The 17,549-nt window shown below is 48.6% G+C and overlaps 1 protein-coding gene across 1 annotated transcript; it reads right to left on the bottom strand.

The window, feature by feature from the left end:
* Window positions 1–662: 662 nt before the first annotated feature.
* Window positions 663–17,036, bottom strand: fam120c (family with sequence similarity 120 member C). Its single transcript, XM_083674995.1, has 17 exons — window positions 15,515–17,036; window positions 14,285–14,531; window positions 13,225–13,307; window positions 12,974–13,102; window positions 12,632–12,734; window positions 12,270–12,343; window positions 11,779–12,050; window positions 11,438–11,594; window positions 11,197–11,280; window positions 10,721–10,892; window positions 7,860–8,109; window positions 7,244–7,358; window positions 6,730–6,939; window positions 6,169–6,424; window positions 5,696–5,831; window positions 5,344–5,386; window positions 663–4,998 (listed from the first exon to the last, which is right to left on the bottom strand). Exons 1-17 carry the CDS (start codon window positions 16,028–16,030, stop codon window positions 4,744–4,746), a joined length of 3,102 nt encoding a protein of 1,033 aa, XP_083531121.1. The 5' UTR covers window positions 16,031–17,036; the 3' UTR covers window positions 663–4,743.
* Between the last annotated feature and the right edge of the window lie 513 nt (window positions 17,037–17,549).

Below are 17,549 nucleotides of genomic sequence, written 5' to 3' on the forward strand. Positions count from 1 at the left end.
TGCGTTTACTGTGGGGGGGGGGGGGGGGGGGTCAACCAAGACAACTCAAACCCACTTCCACAGGAATGCAGAGAAGACCAAAACTTCTCGTGATTGAATGTGTGTGCGTTTGCAGAATGTCACCCCTGTTGTGTGTGTGTGTGTGTGTCTGCATGTACAGCACTCCACACAGAGACCCAAGCCCGTGAAGTCTTACAGGACAATGGAAAAGAGCGAGAGGAGTGGTTTTCACTGATTCACAACAACTACACTCCAGCAGACATAACCTCACATCATCAACATCATCATCATCATCATCATCATCACCATCACGCATCACTGGCTGACCTCTGACCTAGCCATGTGACTTGACCCGACCACTCGCATCACTCGCTCGCTCGGCGTCCAATCACAACTTGTCCCTGCTTCTCATCTCTAGGACCACCTGGGTGTAGATATACATGTACTGCGACCTCACATACTCCTCAGATAAAACACATGTGCTGTAGCGTCAGAACAGATTCAGAAAACTCGTCACTTGAGGCAGACCCTCGGCGCGGGAAACAAAGGGGGGGAAAATGCCAATGTTAACTTTGGTTCTCAGTTGTACAGATGAGACTTCCTGCTGCTTTGTGCAAGGGGTGCAGAGTTCAGCTTCAGTTGATAATGAGTAAACCATGAAATTGTTTTTTTTTTTTTTTTAAGGGAAAATACGAGAATCACATAGTGCAGGCGATGATTTTCAATTTAGACGGGCAATACTTACTTACATAATAATAATAATAATAATAATAATAATGGTGAAGTGGTCTAAAGATGCCATATATAAAATACAGGTAAGGAAAATCGCAATCATTACAGTTCAAATCTCTAGGTTGGCTAAGCGTATTTCAGTACTAACTGTAGCAATGGTAGAAGGATTAGATTAGAAGATGTAATAACATTAAAAATAGTAAGAAAACACATTTGCACAATTGAATAAAACAGAGTTTGATTTTTTTTTTCCACTTTTTTTTTCTCCAGACTCTGGCTAGTTACATACAGAAACTGATTATCAACGTTAATATAACCTTTACTGTTAGTTGGATTGATTAGAGGGGCGGGGCAGCCCAAAGAGAGAGAAACAACGGCCAATAGAAGTGGTCCTAAGGGGGCAGGGATAGGTCGATTGGATTGGGGGGCGGCGGCGGGGGGGGGGACCAGAGAGAAAGAGAATGATCAAAAGGAGGATTGATGTGTGTGCATGTGTGTATCCGAGTCTGACCAGAGTGTGTTCCTGTGTTTATGGGTGTGTGTATCACTGTGTGTAGAGAGGATACTTTCAATTTGAGTGAGTCTTTGTATGCATGTGTGAGTATTCTGTATCTCAGTGTGTGTGTGTGTGTGTGTGTGTGTGAACTATGTGGCAGAGAGTGGGAACAGAAAGAGATGGGGAGGAATGAGAACAGTGGGGTAGAGAGCGGAAGAAAGACAGGAGAAAAGGGAGCGGCAAAGAGAGGGAGATTAGGAGAACGAGCATAAAAATCACTGATCAAATATCTAAAATAACTAAAAGAGACAAGGGCAACAGAGGGACAATACATCATGTATTGTGTTGACTTTTTCCATACTAGCTAATGTATAACTCAGGGTATGACATTAATGTATCTGTGTGTGTGTGTGTGTGTGTGTGTGAGCATGTTTTTGTGTGTAGTTGACACATCCATGCAAACTCCAGCGCGGGATTTTGATCAGAAGAACGTCTTACCAAATCATCTCTGATGTACTGACAACTCACTCACTGGGAACTAACTGAAACAACACATCACTTCAGCACGAACGCAGAGAGAACGCTGGTGGTAACAAATGCAACTGTGAATAAGTGTGTGTGTGTGTGTGTGTGTGTGTGTGTGTGTGAATACGTAAGTAGTACTCTGGCGAGCGAGTTCAGGAGACCCTCTCTTACGGCCGCTGAAAACAGCGATGTCTAACAATGAACTGTTGCGATACACATACTGTACTAATAATGTCAAAGTTGAAAGCGGTTAAGTATATGAATTCTAGTATTCTAGTCTTAGTATTTTTTCGGCCAGTGGTGCTATATTCCCTAGCCTAGTCTTGGTGTCCGTGTACTACAGTCCTGTAGAGCTTTGTCCAACAACTGTTACCTACTTTTCAAATCAAAAAAAGAAAATAAAACACCTATCACGCTCTGTATCTTATACTTAAGTCATATCAATAATAGCTATCAATTCCAAACCCTTGGTTTTCATTTGGTGTTGTTGTATATAGGAGGTTGTGATGAGTCGCTGGGTTGTTGAGTATAGGCCTATACTCGTTCCAGGGCCTTACACGACAGTATTTAACTGTAACGGATTGTAACGGAAGGGGGATGCGTCTTGAGAGACATTACATTAACGCTTATATATGTGTCGATATATTCAGGGTTTTCTTAAAAAAAACATCATTCCATATAGCTTTCCATTTTATGTCGATTTTGTGGCACACGATAGAGCATAAGTCATCAACATAGTAAGAAAATAAGGTGCTTCTTGTTGACTTGCCTTTCTTAAAACACGAGTTCATCTTAGTCCTTTCTTTAGACATTGGTTTCTAGAAGAGAGTATGTTTCATGGCCGGGAGACTTATGCTACAGGTCTCCTTTCAGGCAATATCTACCGTTATCAGGTTTGTAATTACAGGATGCTACAAACAAACAAAAATAAGTAAAGACCTCTATTCATTTTGCCAGAACAAAACCTATTTTCCGGGACACTATCATTTCATCCTCTACACTTGACAACACGCATGAGAGCTCTAACAAAGAATTTTGATTCTCAGAAAACTTAAAATTGTGGTCGGAACATTGGGAGGCCCACCGCAAGACCTTCCCCCTCCCCTGTCATGTGACAAAATGTTCCAACACCCAAACCTCTGCTGATTGGCTGAGGCGTCCGGTGGAGGGAAGAAGTGCTTCCTTGTCGGTTTCAACACGTGCGCGAGGTTTTCCGCTAGGCGGAGCTCCGAGCGCTGGGCTGTCGCCGTGGCGATGGCTTACCGTTCGACACGCGGGGATTGGCGAAGGCATTGCTGCTACGCCCCCCCCCCCCATCTATCATCACTGGCCAGCTGAATGTACTGGTCCCTTTCTATATGCTTTGGGAATTCATCTCTGCAAATCTCAAATGACAACGTATTGCCCATATACTGGTGTCCGTGGGGAACAGGGTGCCATTTGAGATGCAGCCTTATCTGATTCTGAACATGGGGCCCAGTCGGAGGGGTGGGAGTGCATAGCACCAATCCTCAACTTGACCTCTAACCCCTGACCTTGAATGACCATGGGCATTCCCATTCCTTTGGACTGGGCACCATTTTTTCTGTTTTTTTTGGCCTGATTCTGGAAAGGTGCCTTTGTGTTTTTAACCTGGTAGAGGACTGGTCCAGTGTGTTTTTTTTGTTAGTTTTTTTTAACCTTTTTTTTTTTACTTTTTCTTTTTTTAAAACAAAGTGCTGTTGACTTGAAACCACTCTTGTTCACACATTCAAACGGCTTTCCGTCGATCTCTCTACCTCATAAACGTAACTCTCTACGTCGTACTGATTTAGTCAGGCGCAAAGGGGGGGGGGAAACCCTCCGAGACGGGTCAATCCGTCTACTTGGGGGGTTTGTTCTAATCATCACAATGAATACAACAATAAGTGCTCTCCGTTGGGATATACAATCAAAGCTTTTGGGGGGGGGGGGGGATGGGTGGGAGGGTTAGAGTAATGCACTTTTGGAGGGGGGGGGGGGGGGGGGGGGATAAGAGCTTGCATACTTGGGAGCTTAAGGTGCATAAAAATGTTGATCTGTGATCATGGGGGGGTTTTGGGGGGGGGGGGGGGGGGGCTCCGGGCTATGCTTTGCTGTGTTAACACGCTAACATCAATGGTGGTGCTCGTCGTGTGACAGGTGTGTCTGGGCTGTGCTAAGCCTATGCTAGAGGAGCTCTGGGTAGTTAGCAGCGGGGTTAACGGGAGGGGGAGGGGGGGGGGTGGGGGCATTTAGCTCCATTAATTTATTTGCTTGCTTCGTCTTCCTATTTCGCTCATCTCTTTTGCCGTCCTTCTTCTCTTCCTCCACCGACACGTCCTCCTCAACCCAACCCGACCCGGCGAAACCCTCCTGCGAGCTCGTTGAGGGTGCACGCCCCTCTGTGAGATCACCGAGGCAACAGCGTACACACCGACCACGGCGACTAACCTGAAGACACGGTAAACCACGGAAACCACAGCCAGACACCATCACCGTGAGCCGAGACGTCTGCGTGCGCGCGCGCGCGTCTGAACTCAACACACACCGTAGGACTAAATAAACACAGAAAATAATAAACTCAAACCGTGCGGACCCCGCAGTAAAAGGGGTTTAGTGTGAGGGGGCTCTATATAGGGGTGGGGGTGGGGGGTGGAGGGTGGGAGGGGGGGGGGGGGCTGTTGGCCCATATTACTCTGAGTGTGGGAGGTGGGCGATTGGGGACGCGGGAGCAATACAGACTCATGGAGAAAACCTCTCATCAATAAAGAAATAATAAACCACGTGAGAAACTAAAACAGGGAGTCTGAGCCAACTGCTCTGGCCTATCACACGGAGCAGCAGAGAGGGAGGGAGGGGCTAGTGGGAACGCTCCCTCCCTCACTTCCTGGTCCGTGTGATGATGCAGGCAGTCAGCGGGCGGGGCTACAAACAGGGAAAGGCAGTCATACACAGATCACTCTCTCGGAGCGTCGCATCCTGGGATGCCGTCACTCCTCTTTCTGTAGCGCTCCGTCTGACGGGCAGTCGTCAAGGCAACAGGGGGCCTCCACCTCCACCCCTTCTGATTGGTTGTCTCTGCTGGCTAAGGCACACGGGATTGGCTGGGCCATGGGGGCCAGGTCCAGAGGCTGGCCAATGGCGGAGGCTGCGGAGCTGCCATTGAGCTGCTGGGCGGCACTCTCTGTGTTAGGCCCCGCCTCCTCTGAGGGTTTGGGCGGGCTGCTGGAGGGGGGAGACGACGACTGGAGAGAGTGGGGGGGGGGAGAGAGGGTGGTAGCGGGAGAGAGAGAGAGGGTGGTAGGGGGGAGAGACGGTGGTAGGGGGAGAGGGGGGGTGGTAGAGGCAGGGGGAGGGAGAGAGGGTAGCGGGGGGGGGAGAGAGGGTGGTAAGGGGGAGAGGAGAGGAGGGGAGAGAGAGAGAGAGAGTAGTTAGAGTCAAAACGCCACGGATAAGCAACAACCCCATTCAGCAGCTCAGAAACAACAACAACCCCCCCCCCCCCCCCGCTGGTTTCTGAATGTCCCTCTCCTACGGTGGCGTGTGACGTCCTGGTGATGTCACACCCCGGGGATTCTGTCGCTAGTCACCTTTTTTCCGCCTCTTCCTTTCACTGGAACCTCCTTACCCCTTCTAGAAAAGAAGAGAGAGAGAGAGAGGGGGAGGGAGGGAGAGAAAGAGAGAGAGAGGGAGAGGGAGAGAGAGAAAGAGAGAGAGGGAGAGGGAGGGAGGGAGAGAAAGAGAGAGAGGGGGAGAGGGAGAGAGAGAGAGAGGGAGAGGGAGGGAGGGAGAGAGAGAGAGGGAGAGAGAGGGAGGAAGGGAGAGAGAGAAAGAGGGAAATCTGGATCAGTCAAAAGCAATACTTGTTGACACAATGAGTCCGGTACAATCCTTCAATGCTGGAGGAGGCTACTTTAGACAAGAGCAGAGATGTGAGCTCACCCTCTCCCCGCTCCCACCGACACCACCTGCATGTTGAACCCCCCTCTCCCACGGATTGGTTTGTTCCCGGCCCACTGGCCAACAACCATGCCGGCTATCTCCAACTTCCCTCCCTGGGGTGGGATGGACTGAATACCTGAGGCGGAGAAGACAAAAAAGGGGGGGGGGGGGGGGTTAAGCGTGGATATAGAAAAAGAAAGACAGGAAAAGAGCGAGAGCAGAGACGGGTACGTGTGAAGACGAGGTTTCAACATTTTGGCGTGAGGGAAAAAAAACTAAACATAAAACTTAGAATCGCCTGTTTTCAACGGCATGTAAAAGCAACAACGTAGCTGAAGGGACTGATTTTGATGATAGTTTGATTTGTGAATGAGTGTGTGTGTGTGTGTGTGTGTGTGTATATGACTGAGCGTGTGTGTGTGTGTGTGTGTGTGTGTGTGTGTGTGTGTGTGTGCGCGTTGTAACGCTCTTACCTGGGAAGGCTCGGGGCCTGTGCTGGGCAGGGTGAATGTGAGGGGGGTGGTGGTGGTGAGGGTGATGATGGTGGGGGGGCATGCCGCCCATGGGGCGGGGGGGGTAGAGGGGGGGCATGGGGTAGAAGGGGGGCATCATGGTGGGGGGCAGGAAGGCAGGTGGAGGCAAGGGCGGGGGAGGAGGAGGGGGGCGAGAGAGGTTGATGCCCTCCAGGATCGCCTGCCGCATCTTCTCCACCCTAGACACCAGCTCCTCCTGAGAGAGAGAGAGGGGAGAAAGAGGAGGAGGGAGAGAGGAGAGAGAGGGGGAGGGAGGGAGGAGAGAGAAAGAGGGGGAGGGAGGGAGGAGAGAGAGAGGAGAGATAGAAAGAGAGAGACAGGGAGGTTATACACACAGGTATACACAGAAATCGCTTCTTGAAAGAGACAGACCGATGTCACACACACACACACACACACACACACACACACACACACACACACACACACACACACACACACACACACACACACACACACACACACACACACACACACACACACACACACACACGTCCGTACCTGCCCCTCACACATGTCCAGCAGCGCGGCTCTGTCTCTGGCTGCCCGGGCCAGTTTGCTCTGGAACAGTTTGCCGTCGAAGAAGCCCCAAGGACAGCAGTGTTCCCATGGCAACGGCTGCCCGCACACGTCGTTGACAAACAGGGCCGTGTCGACGCCGGCCATGAAGAGAGAGGCCAGCTGGACCCCGCGACCGTCCACCTTCTCCACCTGCAGGACACACACACACACACAAACACACAATATCAGGGCTGTGTATACAGTACAACAGCCATGTAGAGAGATTTCTTGACCATGATCGGCATGGTGTGTGTGTGTGTGTGTGTGTGTGTGTGTGTGTGTGTGTGCCATTTGTAGGTGGCCCATCCAGTGTTCATATACATGCCTTATTAACATTAGAAACAGATCACGTTAGCTACATGTGGGCCATAGAGCGGGTTGTTATGAGGCAGTAATAGGTTCATTAGAAGGCAGTTCTAGATGGGTTATAAGGCAGTCATAGGGGGGTTATTACCTTGAGCTCCTGCAGTTGGTCTGGTTCGTAGAGCTGGTTGGAAACGGCCTGGGCCAGGAAGGCATCCAGCTCGTGTCTCTGGAGGATCCGACCACCAGGCCACTGCATCATATACCTGCAACACACACACACACACACACACACACACACACGTCAATAACATACGTCAATAACAGACACACACACACTTGTCAATCACACCTCATAATCGAATACACCTGCCAACTATACACACCTGTTACTCTCTCACACACATCAATAACACACACACACATCAATAACATAGACACACACACACACTTGTCAATGTTATTGATGTGTGTGTGTGTTTTATTGATGTATGTGTGTGTGTGTGAGTGGGAGAGTGACAGGTGTGTATAGTTGGCAGGTGTATTGGATTATGAGGTGTGATTGAAGTGTGTGTGTCAATCACACCTCATAATCCAATGCACCTGCCAACCATACACACCTGTTACTCTCTCTCTCACACACACACACACACACAATCCGATACACCCGTCAACCATACAAGCACAACCACACACACAACCCTGTGGCAGGTGGGAGAGAGTCAGTCAGTCAGGCTGAGCGAGCGAGAGAGAGAGAGAGAGGTTACCTGAGCACGCAGCACATAAGCAGCAGGTGTTGAGGCACCTGGGCTGGGTTGAGCAGGGCGGGGCAGTCGGAGCGGAGGCAGGCGAGGAAGGCCCTGGTTCTCCTGGAGCGGTCCTCGCTGGCGCGGCCCAGCCACAGCCTCCTCAGGTTGGGACAGGTCCACTCGCGGAAGCACAGCGCCGGCACCAGCTCCGGGGTCAGGGCTGACTTGGCCTTGCCGCTGCTCCACTCCTTCACGATCACTGGAGGAACTAAGAGCCGGAGACACGTGGAAAACACGCTGTTAGAGAAGACGAGGCAGGCCGCCAGCTCTCCAGGCAGGGTTCCTTCGCCGTCCGCAGAGGAACTTGAGACACACACACACACACACACACACACACACACACACACGCTTCGGAAATACACAATCACAGATCAGACACACGCAGGGCAGGCCACCAGCTGTAGAGGCAGGGCTTAGCCTGTCCAGCCCTCTCGCACCGTCACTTAGAGAAAAGCAGAGACGGATAAGCGGTCAGGTTCTAGAACAGTCTAAGCCTTCCCGATCACCTGTTTTGGTTTTATTTTAGGGGTCTAAGCAGCACATTTTTGGCATTGGCCATTATTAGTCTCCGGCATTCGGCGTTTGTTGCATGGTAATGGTAAGGCATGGTAAGGCGTGGTAAAGCACGGTAATCAACAGGGATGCAAACTGGTGAGGGGTGGAAAAGATGAGAGAATACAATCTCAGGGGGGAAGAAGACTCGTAGGGGGGGGTCCGGTAGCATCCACCCCCAGGAGATTTATTTATTTATTTATTTATTTTGGACATTTCAACTGCAGCATTCTGGTGCACTTTGAGAGGAACATGGAGGGACAGTTGTACTCAGTTATACCCTCATACAAAGCCTTGCTCTTAGAAGAAGACACAGCAGATCTAGGAGGGGACGTTCATCACTAACTCATTTAGTCCCGAGGGTCTATAAAGTCGTCCACACAGCGTTCTAGACTGCCAAGGGCAACTTCATTCACCAGAAATCCATAAATTATGATGTTTCATTTGGTAGCCAATCAAAGTATTATTGCTAGCACTCTCGGTGGTGAGTGTTTCAGAATTCTTTGGCAGTTAGTGAGTTAATGATCATTTCTCAATTTCTGTTACATCGTATCTACGCGAATCACGGAGGTGCCCTATTTTGGATTTTAAAAAATGGCAAATTTGACCAGTTTGCATCCCTGTGTTAAGATGGCAAATGCATTGTCATGCCACCCGGCCACAAGGTGGCGCCATACCATGGAATCGAAAATGCACGTTTACAAAGGCCACGCCCCTCACTCCGTATGACCTAGATTCCAGAAATGTGGTACATAGGTCCAGAGTGGTATATCAGAAGAGTGGGGCCAATTACTGGAGGCTTCAAATAGTTCCAAAAATTCCTTCCAGATTTACTTTTTTTACTAAGATATGCAAGTGGGCGGGCCTAATAAGACTTCAGACAGGGAAAAATGCTGGGGGGAAAAAAAGGCAGTTTCAGCCCCAAAACATCACGGCTACTCTCAAGTAAAACAATAAAACTACCACATATTTGGAAAATCTCTCTCCTGAATTGGTTTAACCACAAAGTGGTTAGTACAAGCTAAGAAGTTTCCCCAGTTGAAATTACAGTATCTATTCAGTTTGAAAAGTAGAATCTAAGCTAGCAATATTTCTCAGACTGGCTACCCAGGATAGCAAACAGTTGCCTGGCAACTTGCTCCATAGGTTTGTGTGAAAGAACTGTTTGCGTCTCCGTCAGCGGGAGCCAATAGAAAATATACCCTTTCATGGGCGCCATTCTTCTAACATACTGCTCTGCATAAGTCTGTCTCTCTCAAATTTGCCTTAAGGACCCATAACTTCCACCATGATGGATTTTCTGCCATTTCCAAAGATATTTCCAAACAACACTCTCTAGAACAGTCTCCTAACAGACTCTACCTATTATAACATGGCTGCTCTGAATCAATGAACTTGTAGGAGGGTGTGTCTTGTATTACTTACATGTTAACTAATCAGACACTACAAAACCTGGCAAACATATGTTTAACACTCTCTGAATTATGATACACAGTCACTGGATCTGTCCTATGGTGGTACTATAAAAAGCACATATTTATATCTCTTGATCTGTTTGACTTGGAGTCATGGAATTTGGCACAGACGGTCAGGGGTATGACTTCAGCTCACCCCTAGATATGGCTGCGTTTGACCACAGGGTGGCGCGTTTTTGGCTTGTTTTTTTTTTGGCCGTGTTGTTTTAGCGAATCTAATGAAACCTTTTTACATGGAAAGACCTTCACCCATAGACCACGCAGGTCGGCAAAGCAGCTTTGGACAAGACGTCGAACATACGCTACGACGTTGAAAACACAACAGAATGCACCGTGAACATTTCTCTGACTTTTCTAAACGCTGACACCCTTTCTCTATCGGTCACTCTAAACACATTATGGTAATTATTTCCTGTCATTATTGAGTGGAGGGAAATATGCGTTGTGATATTGTGACCCTGGGCATGGCCGCTTGCAGCTATATTTGTTTTTGCTGTTTCCCTTTTGGCTTTGGCATACCTTCCTCTGCTGTTATTGCTCCAGTTGATTTTCTTTTTTTAATCTTTTGTACAATCAGGCATATCAAGACAATAGGCTATCCTACTGGAACTTGTGTTTTTGCAATTGTACCTTCACTTGTAGAAATAAACAACAAAATGTTAATCATAAAATTAAAAAAAACAGGCAAAGGCTAAAGTTGTGAAGGGACCTTTGCTCCCCCCCGTGTCGTCCCTACGAGAGGTCTATTATTAAAACACGTACCTCCGAGGGGTCTATTATTAAGACACGTACCTTCGAGGGGTCCTCTCTTGCGCATGGCGAGCCTCTCCAGGCGGCGGTGGGTTTCGGCCAAGCTGAAGAGGACGCCGTAGGAATACTGTCTGGCCGCGCGGAACAGCAGAGAGGCGGGAGGAAGCTCCGAGTTACACTCATCCTCTATACACACTGGCATCTTCATCTCTCCCTGGGGGGAAGAAAGAAAGAGGGGGAGAGAGAGAGAGAGAGAGACAGGGGGGGGGGGGGGGGGGGGAGAGAGAGAGACAATGAGTGACAGCTGTTTGAAGGGAAGAGATCAACGCGGGGAGGAGACAACCAAACACCAGTCTGCTCTGGGGAGGACTACAAACAAGGTCAAAAGTGAATGTTTTTTTTTTTTTTTTAAGCTTTGTGACTGTAAACATCTCATCTTACCCGCGTCTGCTTCGGTTGTTTGTGCTGAAATGCTGTGGATCAAAACAAGAGGGTTCAGAACGTGGGTGTGTGTTTACCTTGGTCAGTATGTGGTAGATCTGGGGGTACATCAGTCCTCTGCGGTGTCTGTGCTCAGCAACACGCAGCACCTCGGCACTGATCTGCACACACACACACACACACACACACATAGAGAGGAGAGGGGGGGGGGGGGGGGAGCGCAACGTTACAAAACAGACACATTACAGCAGAGGAATAACTGCAGCATACACACAAACATGTGCATGTCCACACACACACACGCATCTTGGCACTGACCTGAGGCAGAGGGGGTGTGGTTATATCCATGTGACTCCGTGTCGCCATAGACAACAGCGACGGAATGTTTGACCCGTTACCATGGGAACCATCCCCTGAAGCCCCGCCCCCTCGGCCAGAGGGATTCTCCCATCTGGAAGACTTGTCCGTCAAATGGCTGAGAGAGAAAGGAGGAGGGGAGAGAGAGAGAGAGACAGAGACAGGATGAGGAAAGAGCAAGGCGTAGCGAGACTTCTGTCTGCAGTATGGCAGTAAAACACTGTCTGAATGGTTTGTTAGGAGTGTGTGAGTGTGTCTGTGTGTGTGTGTGTGTCTGTGTGTCTGTGTGTGTGTGTGCTTACTTTGCATTGTTGTCATTGGGCTCGTCTCCATCGGAAGAGGAGGAAGGGGAGGGGGAGGGGCCAGACGGAGCAGCATCGTGGTGATTGGGCAATCTTCCTCCGTGAGTGGAATCATACGGAGCTGACCAATCGGAGAAGCCCATTTTCCCTGTCAGCGAATCATTGCAGTCCTGCAAGGAAGGAGGAGGATTCTGGAACAAGAGGGCTGAGCCTGGTCCATACGGAGCATTATGATAGGGTGGCTTCATGCCAGGAACCGGGGGAGGGCCGAACTGTGATTGGTCAGAGGAGAGGAAGCAGAAATAAGCTGTGAACACATGTACTTCCGTAACGTTTGAAAATAATCTGCAGCGTTATGCTTATACATATTCAATCATTTCAGATCCTAAGGGGCATAGAGATGCATAGAGTAGGCAGTATGCGCTAGTCTAGTGTTTATAACTCTATGGGTCGGGTTGAATTTAGGACAGGCAGAGGAAACTGTCTCCTACCTGAGACTTTCCTGGCGGCATCGCCCCCATGTGGCCAGGAGGTCCCCCAAATGGAGTCGGCCCGAACCCAGGTACTGTCAAAAAAGACAACACAGTTTCATTACACTATAACTATGCGCTTTGAGATATATGTTCAAATGAATTTACAAATAACATGTATTATTATTATTATTATTCAGACTAATATCACACTAATATCAGTGTTAGAAAGTAACAACACAAGCACCAACATGACTACAGTCACAGAAAACTCTCTTGTGCGTAACAGGAGCACTTGAAGACGAGTTCCTGCTCTCTGACTGTGACTGACACTGGCTGTAGCCAATCCTGTAGTCTGGGCTGAGGGGAAACAAGCCACTCACAGATATAAGGGGAGGGTCCCATGGAGAGTGGGCGGGGTTTTGAGGCAGCTGAGAAATACTCCACAGCTTTCTTGAAACGGTCCACTTTATCCTCCATACGAGACTAGAGGGAACAGAGAAATACATTAACACTGTTTGTGTGTGTGTGTGTGTGTGTGTGTGTGTATGTGCATTGCGACTTTCTTTACAATGACTATAATTTACATAACTATTTCCATCATTATTACCATGTGTCGTTACTTTCCGATTGTTTGTTATATCTTTACGATATCTGTTGCTACCTTAGTTTTTTCACGTAAAGCAGTAAATGTACAACATGAGTGTGTGTGTGTGAGTGTGTACCTGTGACTGTTTGAACACATCTCTGGCTATAGCGTCCAGGTTCCCCAGGTCTTTGATAGAGGAGACGTATTCTGACACGGCCTTGATCACCACCTCACAGGGAGGGAGGACCAACTGATGAGCCCGCACCTGAAACAGGAACAGGTAGTGATGGAATGAATCCCTGTACGATTCAGAACATTGTTGAGACAAAGCAACCAGTGAATGGCTTAGGGTCTGAGGATGGAGGAGGTTACTGTTAGCCGTTGTACCTTGAGTGAGGCGAGTGGATGCTCTGGTCCCAGAAGACTCCAGTGGAAAGCAGCCAGGTCCTCATCAGGGAGAATGTGGTTCCCTAGGGAAGGAGAGAGAGAGAGAGAGAGAGAGAGAGAGAGAGAGAGAGAGAGAGAGAGAGAGAGAAAAGAGTGAGAAAGAGACTGTTAAAACTCAGAGAAAGAGAGGCTTCACACACAGGCTCACTACCACACTCTGCCAGAGAGCAGAGGGAAAGACAGACTGATGAAAAGAAGAGAGCAAGAGAGAGACAGAGAGAGAGAGAGAGAGAAGGGCTGGGTACTGATGTTCGGTTCCTTCATGAAACTGACCGAATCATGTCAATACCAAGTAGAACCGAAAAAAAACAAAAAAACTTCCGGTTCTTTTGGATAAACAAGTACACGCTGATGTCTGATTTGCTTGCCGCAAAGTTCATAGTTCAGAACTCTTACTGCATGAGCCGGTGGTGCTAGGAGAGAGTGACCGCTGATTAGCAGCACAGCTGATCAAGCAGACAGAGAGAAAACTCAAAGTTAGGAATCTCAGTTTGAATCTCAGAGAAGTGTGTGTGTGGGGGGGGGGGGGGGGGGGGGGGGGGCATGCAGCAGTGAGTGTTTAGCTTTCAAGACGTGTTCCACGATATGACACATTATTTGACTCACAGCTAACGTAACATCTGCTCGTGCTATGACTATATATAAAATAAATAAATAAATAAAAACACAGAACAAATTGATCCAATACCAGAAACGGATTTCCATTGTGTTATCGCAGGCAAGACTACAACTAAGTTGTTGGGGAAATAGCTTATATGTAAGCTATTGAAGATATAAATTAACTCTCATTCAGAGGAACTGAAAACAAACCAAAAACAAATGTGTAGGAACCGATATTAAATTCATGAACCGATATCGAAAACATTTCCTGATACCCGGCCCTAAGAGAGAGAGAGAGAGAGAGAGAGAGAGAGAGAGAGAGAGAGAGACTGTGGTGAAAAGGTGTGTGTGTGTGTGTGTGTGTGTGTGAGAGTCTGGGAGGGGAGGGGGGGGTAGTTACCCAGCAGGGCAGCGAAGCAGGGCAGATGCTGGGTCTTCAGTCCTAGCTGCCTAGCAGCCTCAGAGAGCAGGTATTGGTGTGTGGTCAGGTTCTTGCCGTTCCAGCTCAGTTTGAGCGCGTGCGAGGAGAAGTAGGCGGGAACGTTGCAGAGGGCGAACTCTGAGTCCTGAGCGATCAGACCGACAAAACCAAAGTCCCTGTAGAGAGACAACACCTCCTGATGGTGGTCCTCCAGCGTCTGAACAACCTGCAGAATACATGATAACATCATTTAATAGACATATACTACTAGTGTCACTAGACCACACACACTCCCATTGACATGTATGCACACAGACAGGGCCTAGGTGACAGACAGACAGAAGAATAAGCCACACGTATTCTCTCTGAATGGGGCAGTTGAGGAACAAGTGGGGTCGAGGGTCACATATCAGATAAGGCATACCTATTATATAAAGCAGTATTAATTAGGGCCAGAAACTTTTCCCTGGGAAGGTCACATGGTCAGGAAAAACCTTTGGCCTTTTCCATAATACCCAATGCACGATACTGCATCTCAGTTACAGCCTCAAGTTACAGACAAAGTGCTCTTTCATTGGCTCTACATTGATCTAAAGACCCATCAGAGTACTGCCTTGTGCCTAATACTCAAACATTGCCATAACATAATCATTGACTGGCATGAATCGAATCAGCATGTGTCTGCCGAGTATAAATCAGACATCTTTAACAGAGTTCAAAGAGAGCAAATGAGGTTAAGCCTATGACTCTGTTCACTTCGGCACTTGCTCACTCGCCCCGCATGGCTTGAATACTGTGTCCGGGTTCCACCATATTTTCAACACCAGACCAGTCCATACCTTCTAAATCCATGAGGGGGAGTGATCGAGTGCACACTTCAGGGAAAAGGGCACAGAATAAAGCTGCCTCCACAATCTTTAATCAAACACAAGGATCAAAGAGAAATCTCTACCCATGATGTTGAGTTAGCTAGTGTTGGCAACAATATCGACCATTGTACTGCCTTAAAAGCTGACCGCATCCCACCCACTGTGGGCTCGTTTTTCTGGTCAAGCTAACCAGCTAGCACCAGTTGCACTTGCCAGCCAAACTCACACAACACATCAACAGGCACAATGGGCTATAAACACTGGTGGGTCCCTGTTCCAGGTTATGAGTTTAACCCCATACAATAATAGACAATAAAAACGCCATGTAACTGTTACTCACCCGCACTCGGAAGCGGAACATGGCAAGGCGGACACAGTGGCTGAGACAGGCCGGGGGCAGGAACCATGCCCGGGGAGGCGGGGTGGCTTTGCTGCCGACGTGGTTGACTATGAGCTGCGCCGTCTGCCGCTGCCCCTGGGCCCGCCGCGCCCACTCCGGCCAGCGCTCTTTCCCCAGGGTGCCATTAAACACCACAACCAGCTCCAGCCCGCCCTGGTACAGACAGGCTTGGGAAAGGGCAGCCAGGTAGCCCAGCATGGCGTTCCACTCGCCACCGCACACCCAGTCCGTCTGGTAGCCGCCGTAGAGGCGCTGCAGGCCGGAGTCCGCATCGATGAGGATCCGGGCGGGCGGGGGCGGGGGAGGCATGGGCCCAGGGTGATGGGGGTGGTGGTGGTGATGGTGGTGGTGAGGGGGCTGGCGGCCCGCGGTACGGGCCAGCTTGAGGAGGTCCACCGGGACCGCGGCTCCGGGACACCGCTTCTCGAGATACTCCTGAAACCCCTGGACTCCCATCACGGTGTTGTTCAACCTGTGGGTCTGACCAGGAGCGGGCTCGGGATACGTTCTGTACGCCGTGATTGTAATGTGACGGGCGAGACAGAAGCTAGCTAATATGATAAGCTAGCTATCTTGTCTCTCTGACTCAGTGACTTGACAGCACGACTGTAGCTGCACCTAACTAGCTAGCCACTACTAGCTGCCACCCCCAAACTCTGACACGCCAACTGACGGACCCTCGCAACGGCTGGCTAACTAACCCAACTAGTTGGCGCGGCGACCTTCTAACTTTCAAACTTCAATAATCCAGCGAAATACTGACAGCTAGCTCAATTGAAAACTTGTCTCGATCTATGCCAATCTTCTAAATTTGGTCGTGTCTGTACAATTGTGTGTCCATCCCTATCAGTTTTTTGGTAAACTGCCAGCAAAGCTAGTCTGACGTTAGATAACTAAAGTTCAGACAGCTATCCCTCCCAACTTGCTCGCTAACTAACTAAATAAACACGGGGTTTTTGACAGCTGATCGCTAGCTAATGTAATGGAGCGGTAGCTAGCTGCAGTTATGTTATGATGATTTGGGAGATACTTCAAAATAATAGCTAATCCTTGTGCACATACGAAGCAATGCTACGCATTAGTTAGCTGAAATGACTATCGAGTAATCCTTTATCTGACAGTTAAAGTATTGATATTAACGGTTAGACAAGGTTGCTCAATAGACAGCAACGTGTAGTGCTAGTTTAGCAAGCTGATGTTGGGATGTCAAAAATGACTAAACTAGCTAGCTAGCTAACTTAGCTGGGCTAGCTGGGTCCCCGGCGTGATTGACGCGTCAACTCGCAAAGACAAATCTGGGACAGACACGATGCGGAATGAAATGGATGTTTGGAGAAATAAAATAAAAATGACTAAAATAAAAAGAAAAGCCCGATGGTGCCTCCCTCGCTTTCTTCCACACTCACGACTTCATGTTGCGGAGGGGAACATACTTCCAAGCGACGACAGCCATCTTGCGACTTCCTCGCGGACCAACAAAGTGGGAGGGATGGCAAGAGGAGTGGAGTGAGGTGATGGGGGAGCGGGGAACGCAGGGAAATGTATTTCTACAGATGGACGTTTGCCATGTGTAGGCACTTGAAATGCTAGGGTGAAAGACTCTAACTACCAAGGAATATGTGGCACCGGGTTTTAGCTGGAAAACCCAAAGGAGAGGTTTGGTCCACAGATGATTTTCGGATACAAATACACTAATGTTACATGATCAGAATTCTAATGCACGTAAAGCACATAATTCACTTTTTTTATTCGCTGAACGAGCAAGTGAGTTGATCATGATGATCCATTTGAGTAACCGTTAGAGTTACTATGATTTTTGTTGTGTATTGTCTTAATTAGTAACTGGATATCCCTATTGGATAAAATAAATCTACACATTCATTGCAATAATAACAACCACATCCACAAGTGAGACATTTTCATTGATATAAATGTAACAGGTAGAATCAGACCAGTGCCTATAAACTGAGTACTT

Source organism: Argentina silus, assembly GCF_951799395.1.
Source record: "Argentina silus genome assembly, chromosome: 8".
In the NCBI taxonomy this organism is placed as follows: Eukaryota; Metazoa; Chordata; class Actinopteri; order Argentiniformes; family Argentinidae; genus Argentina; species Argentina silus.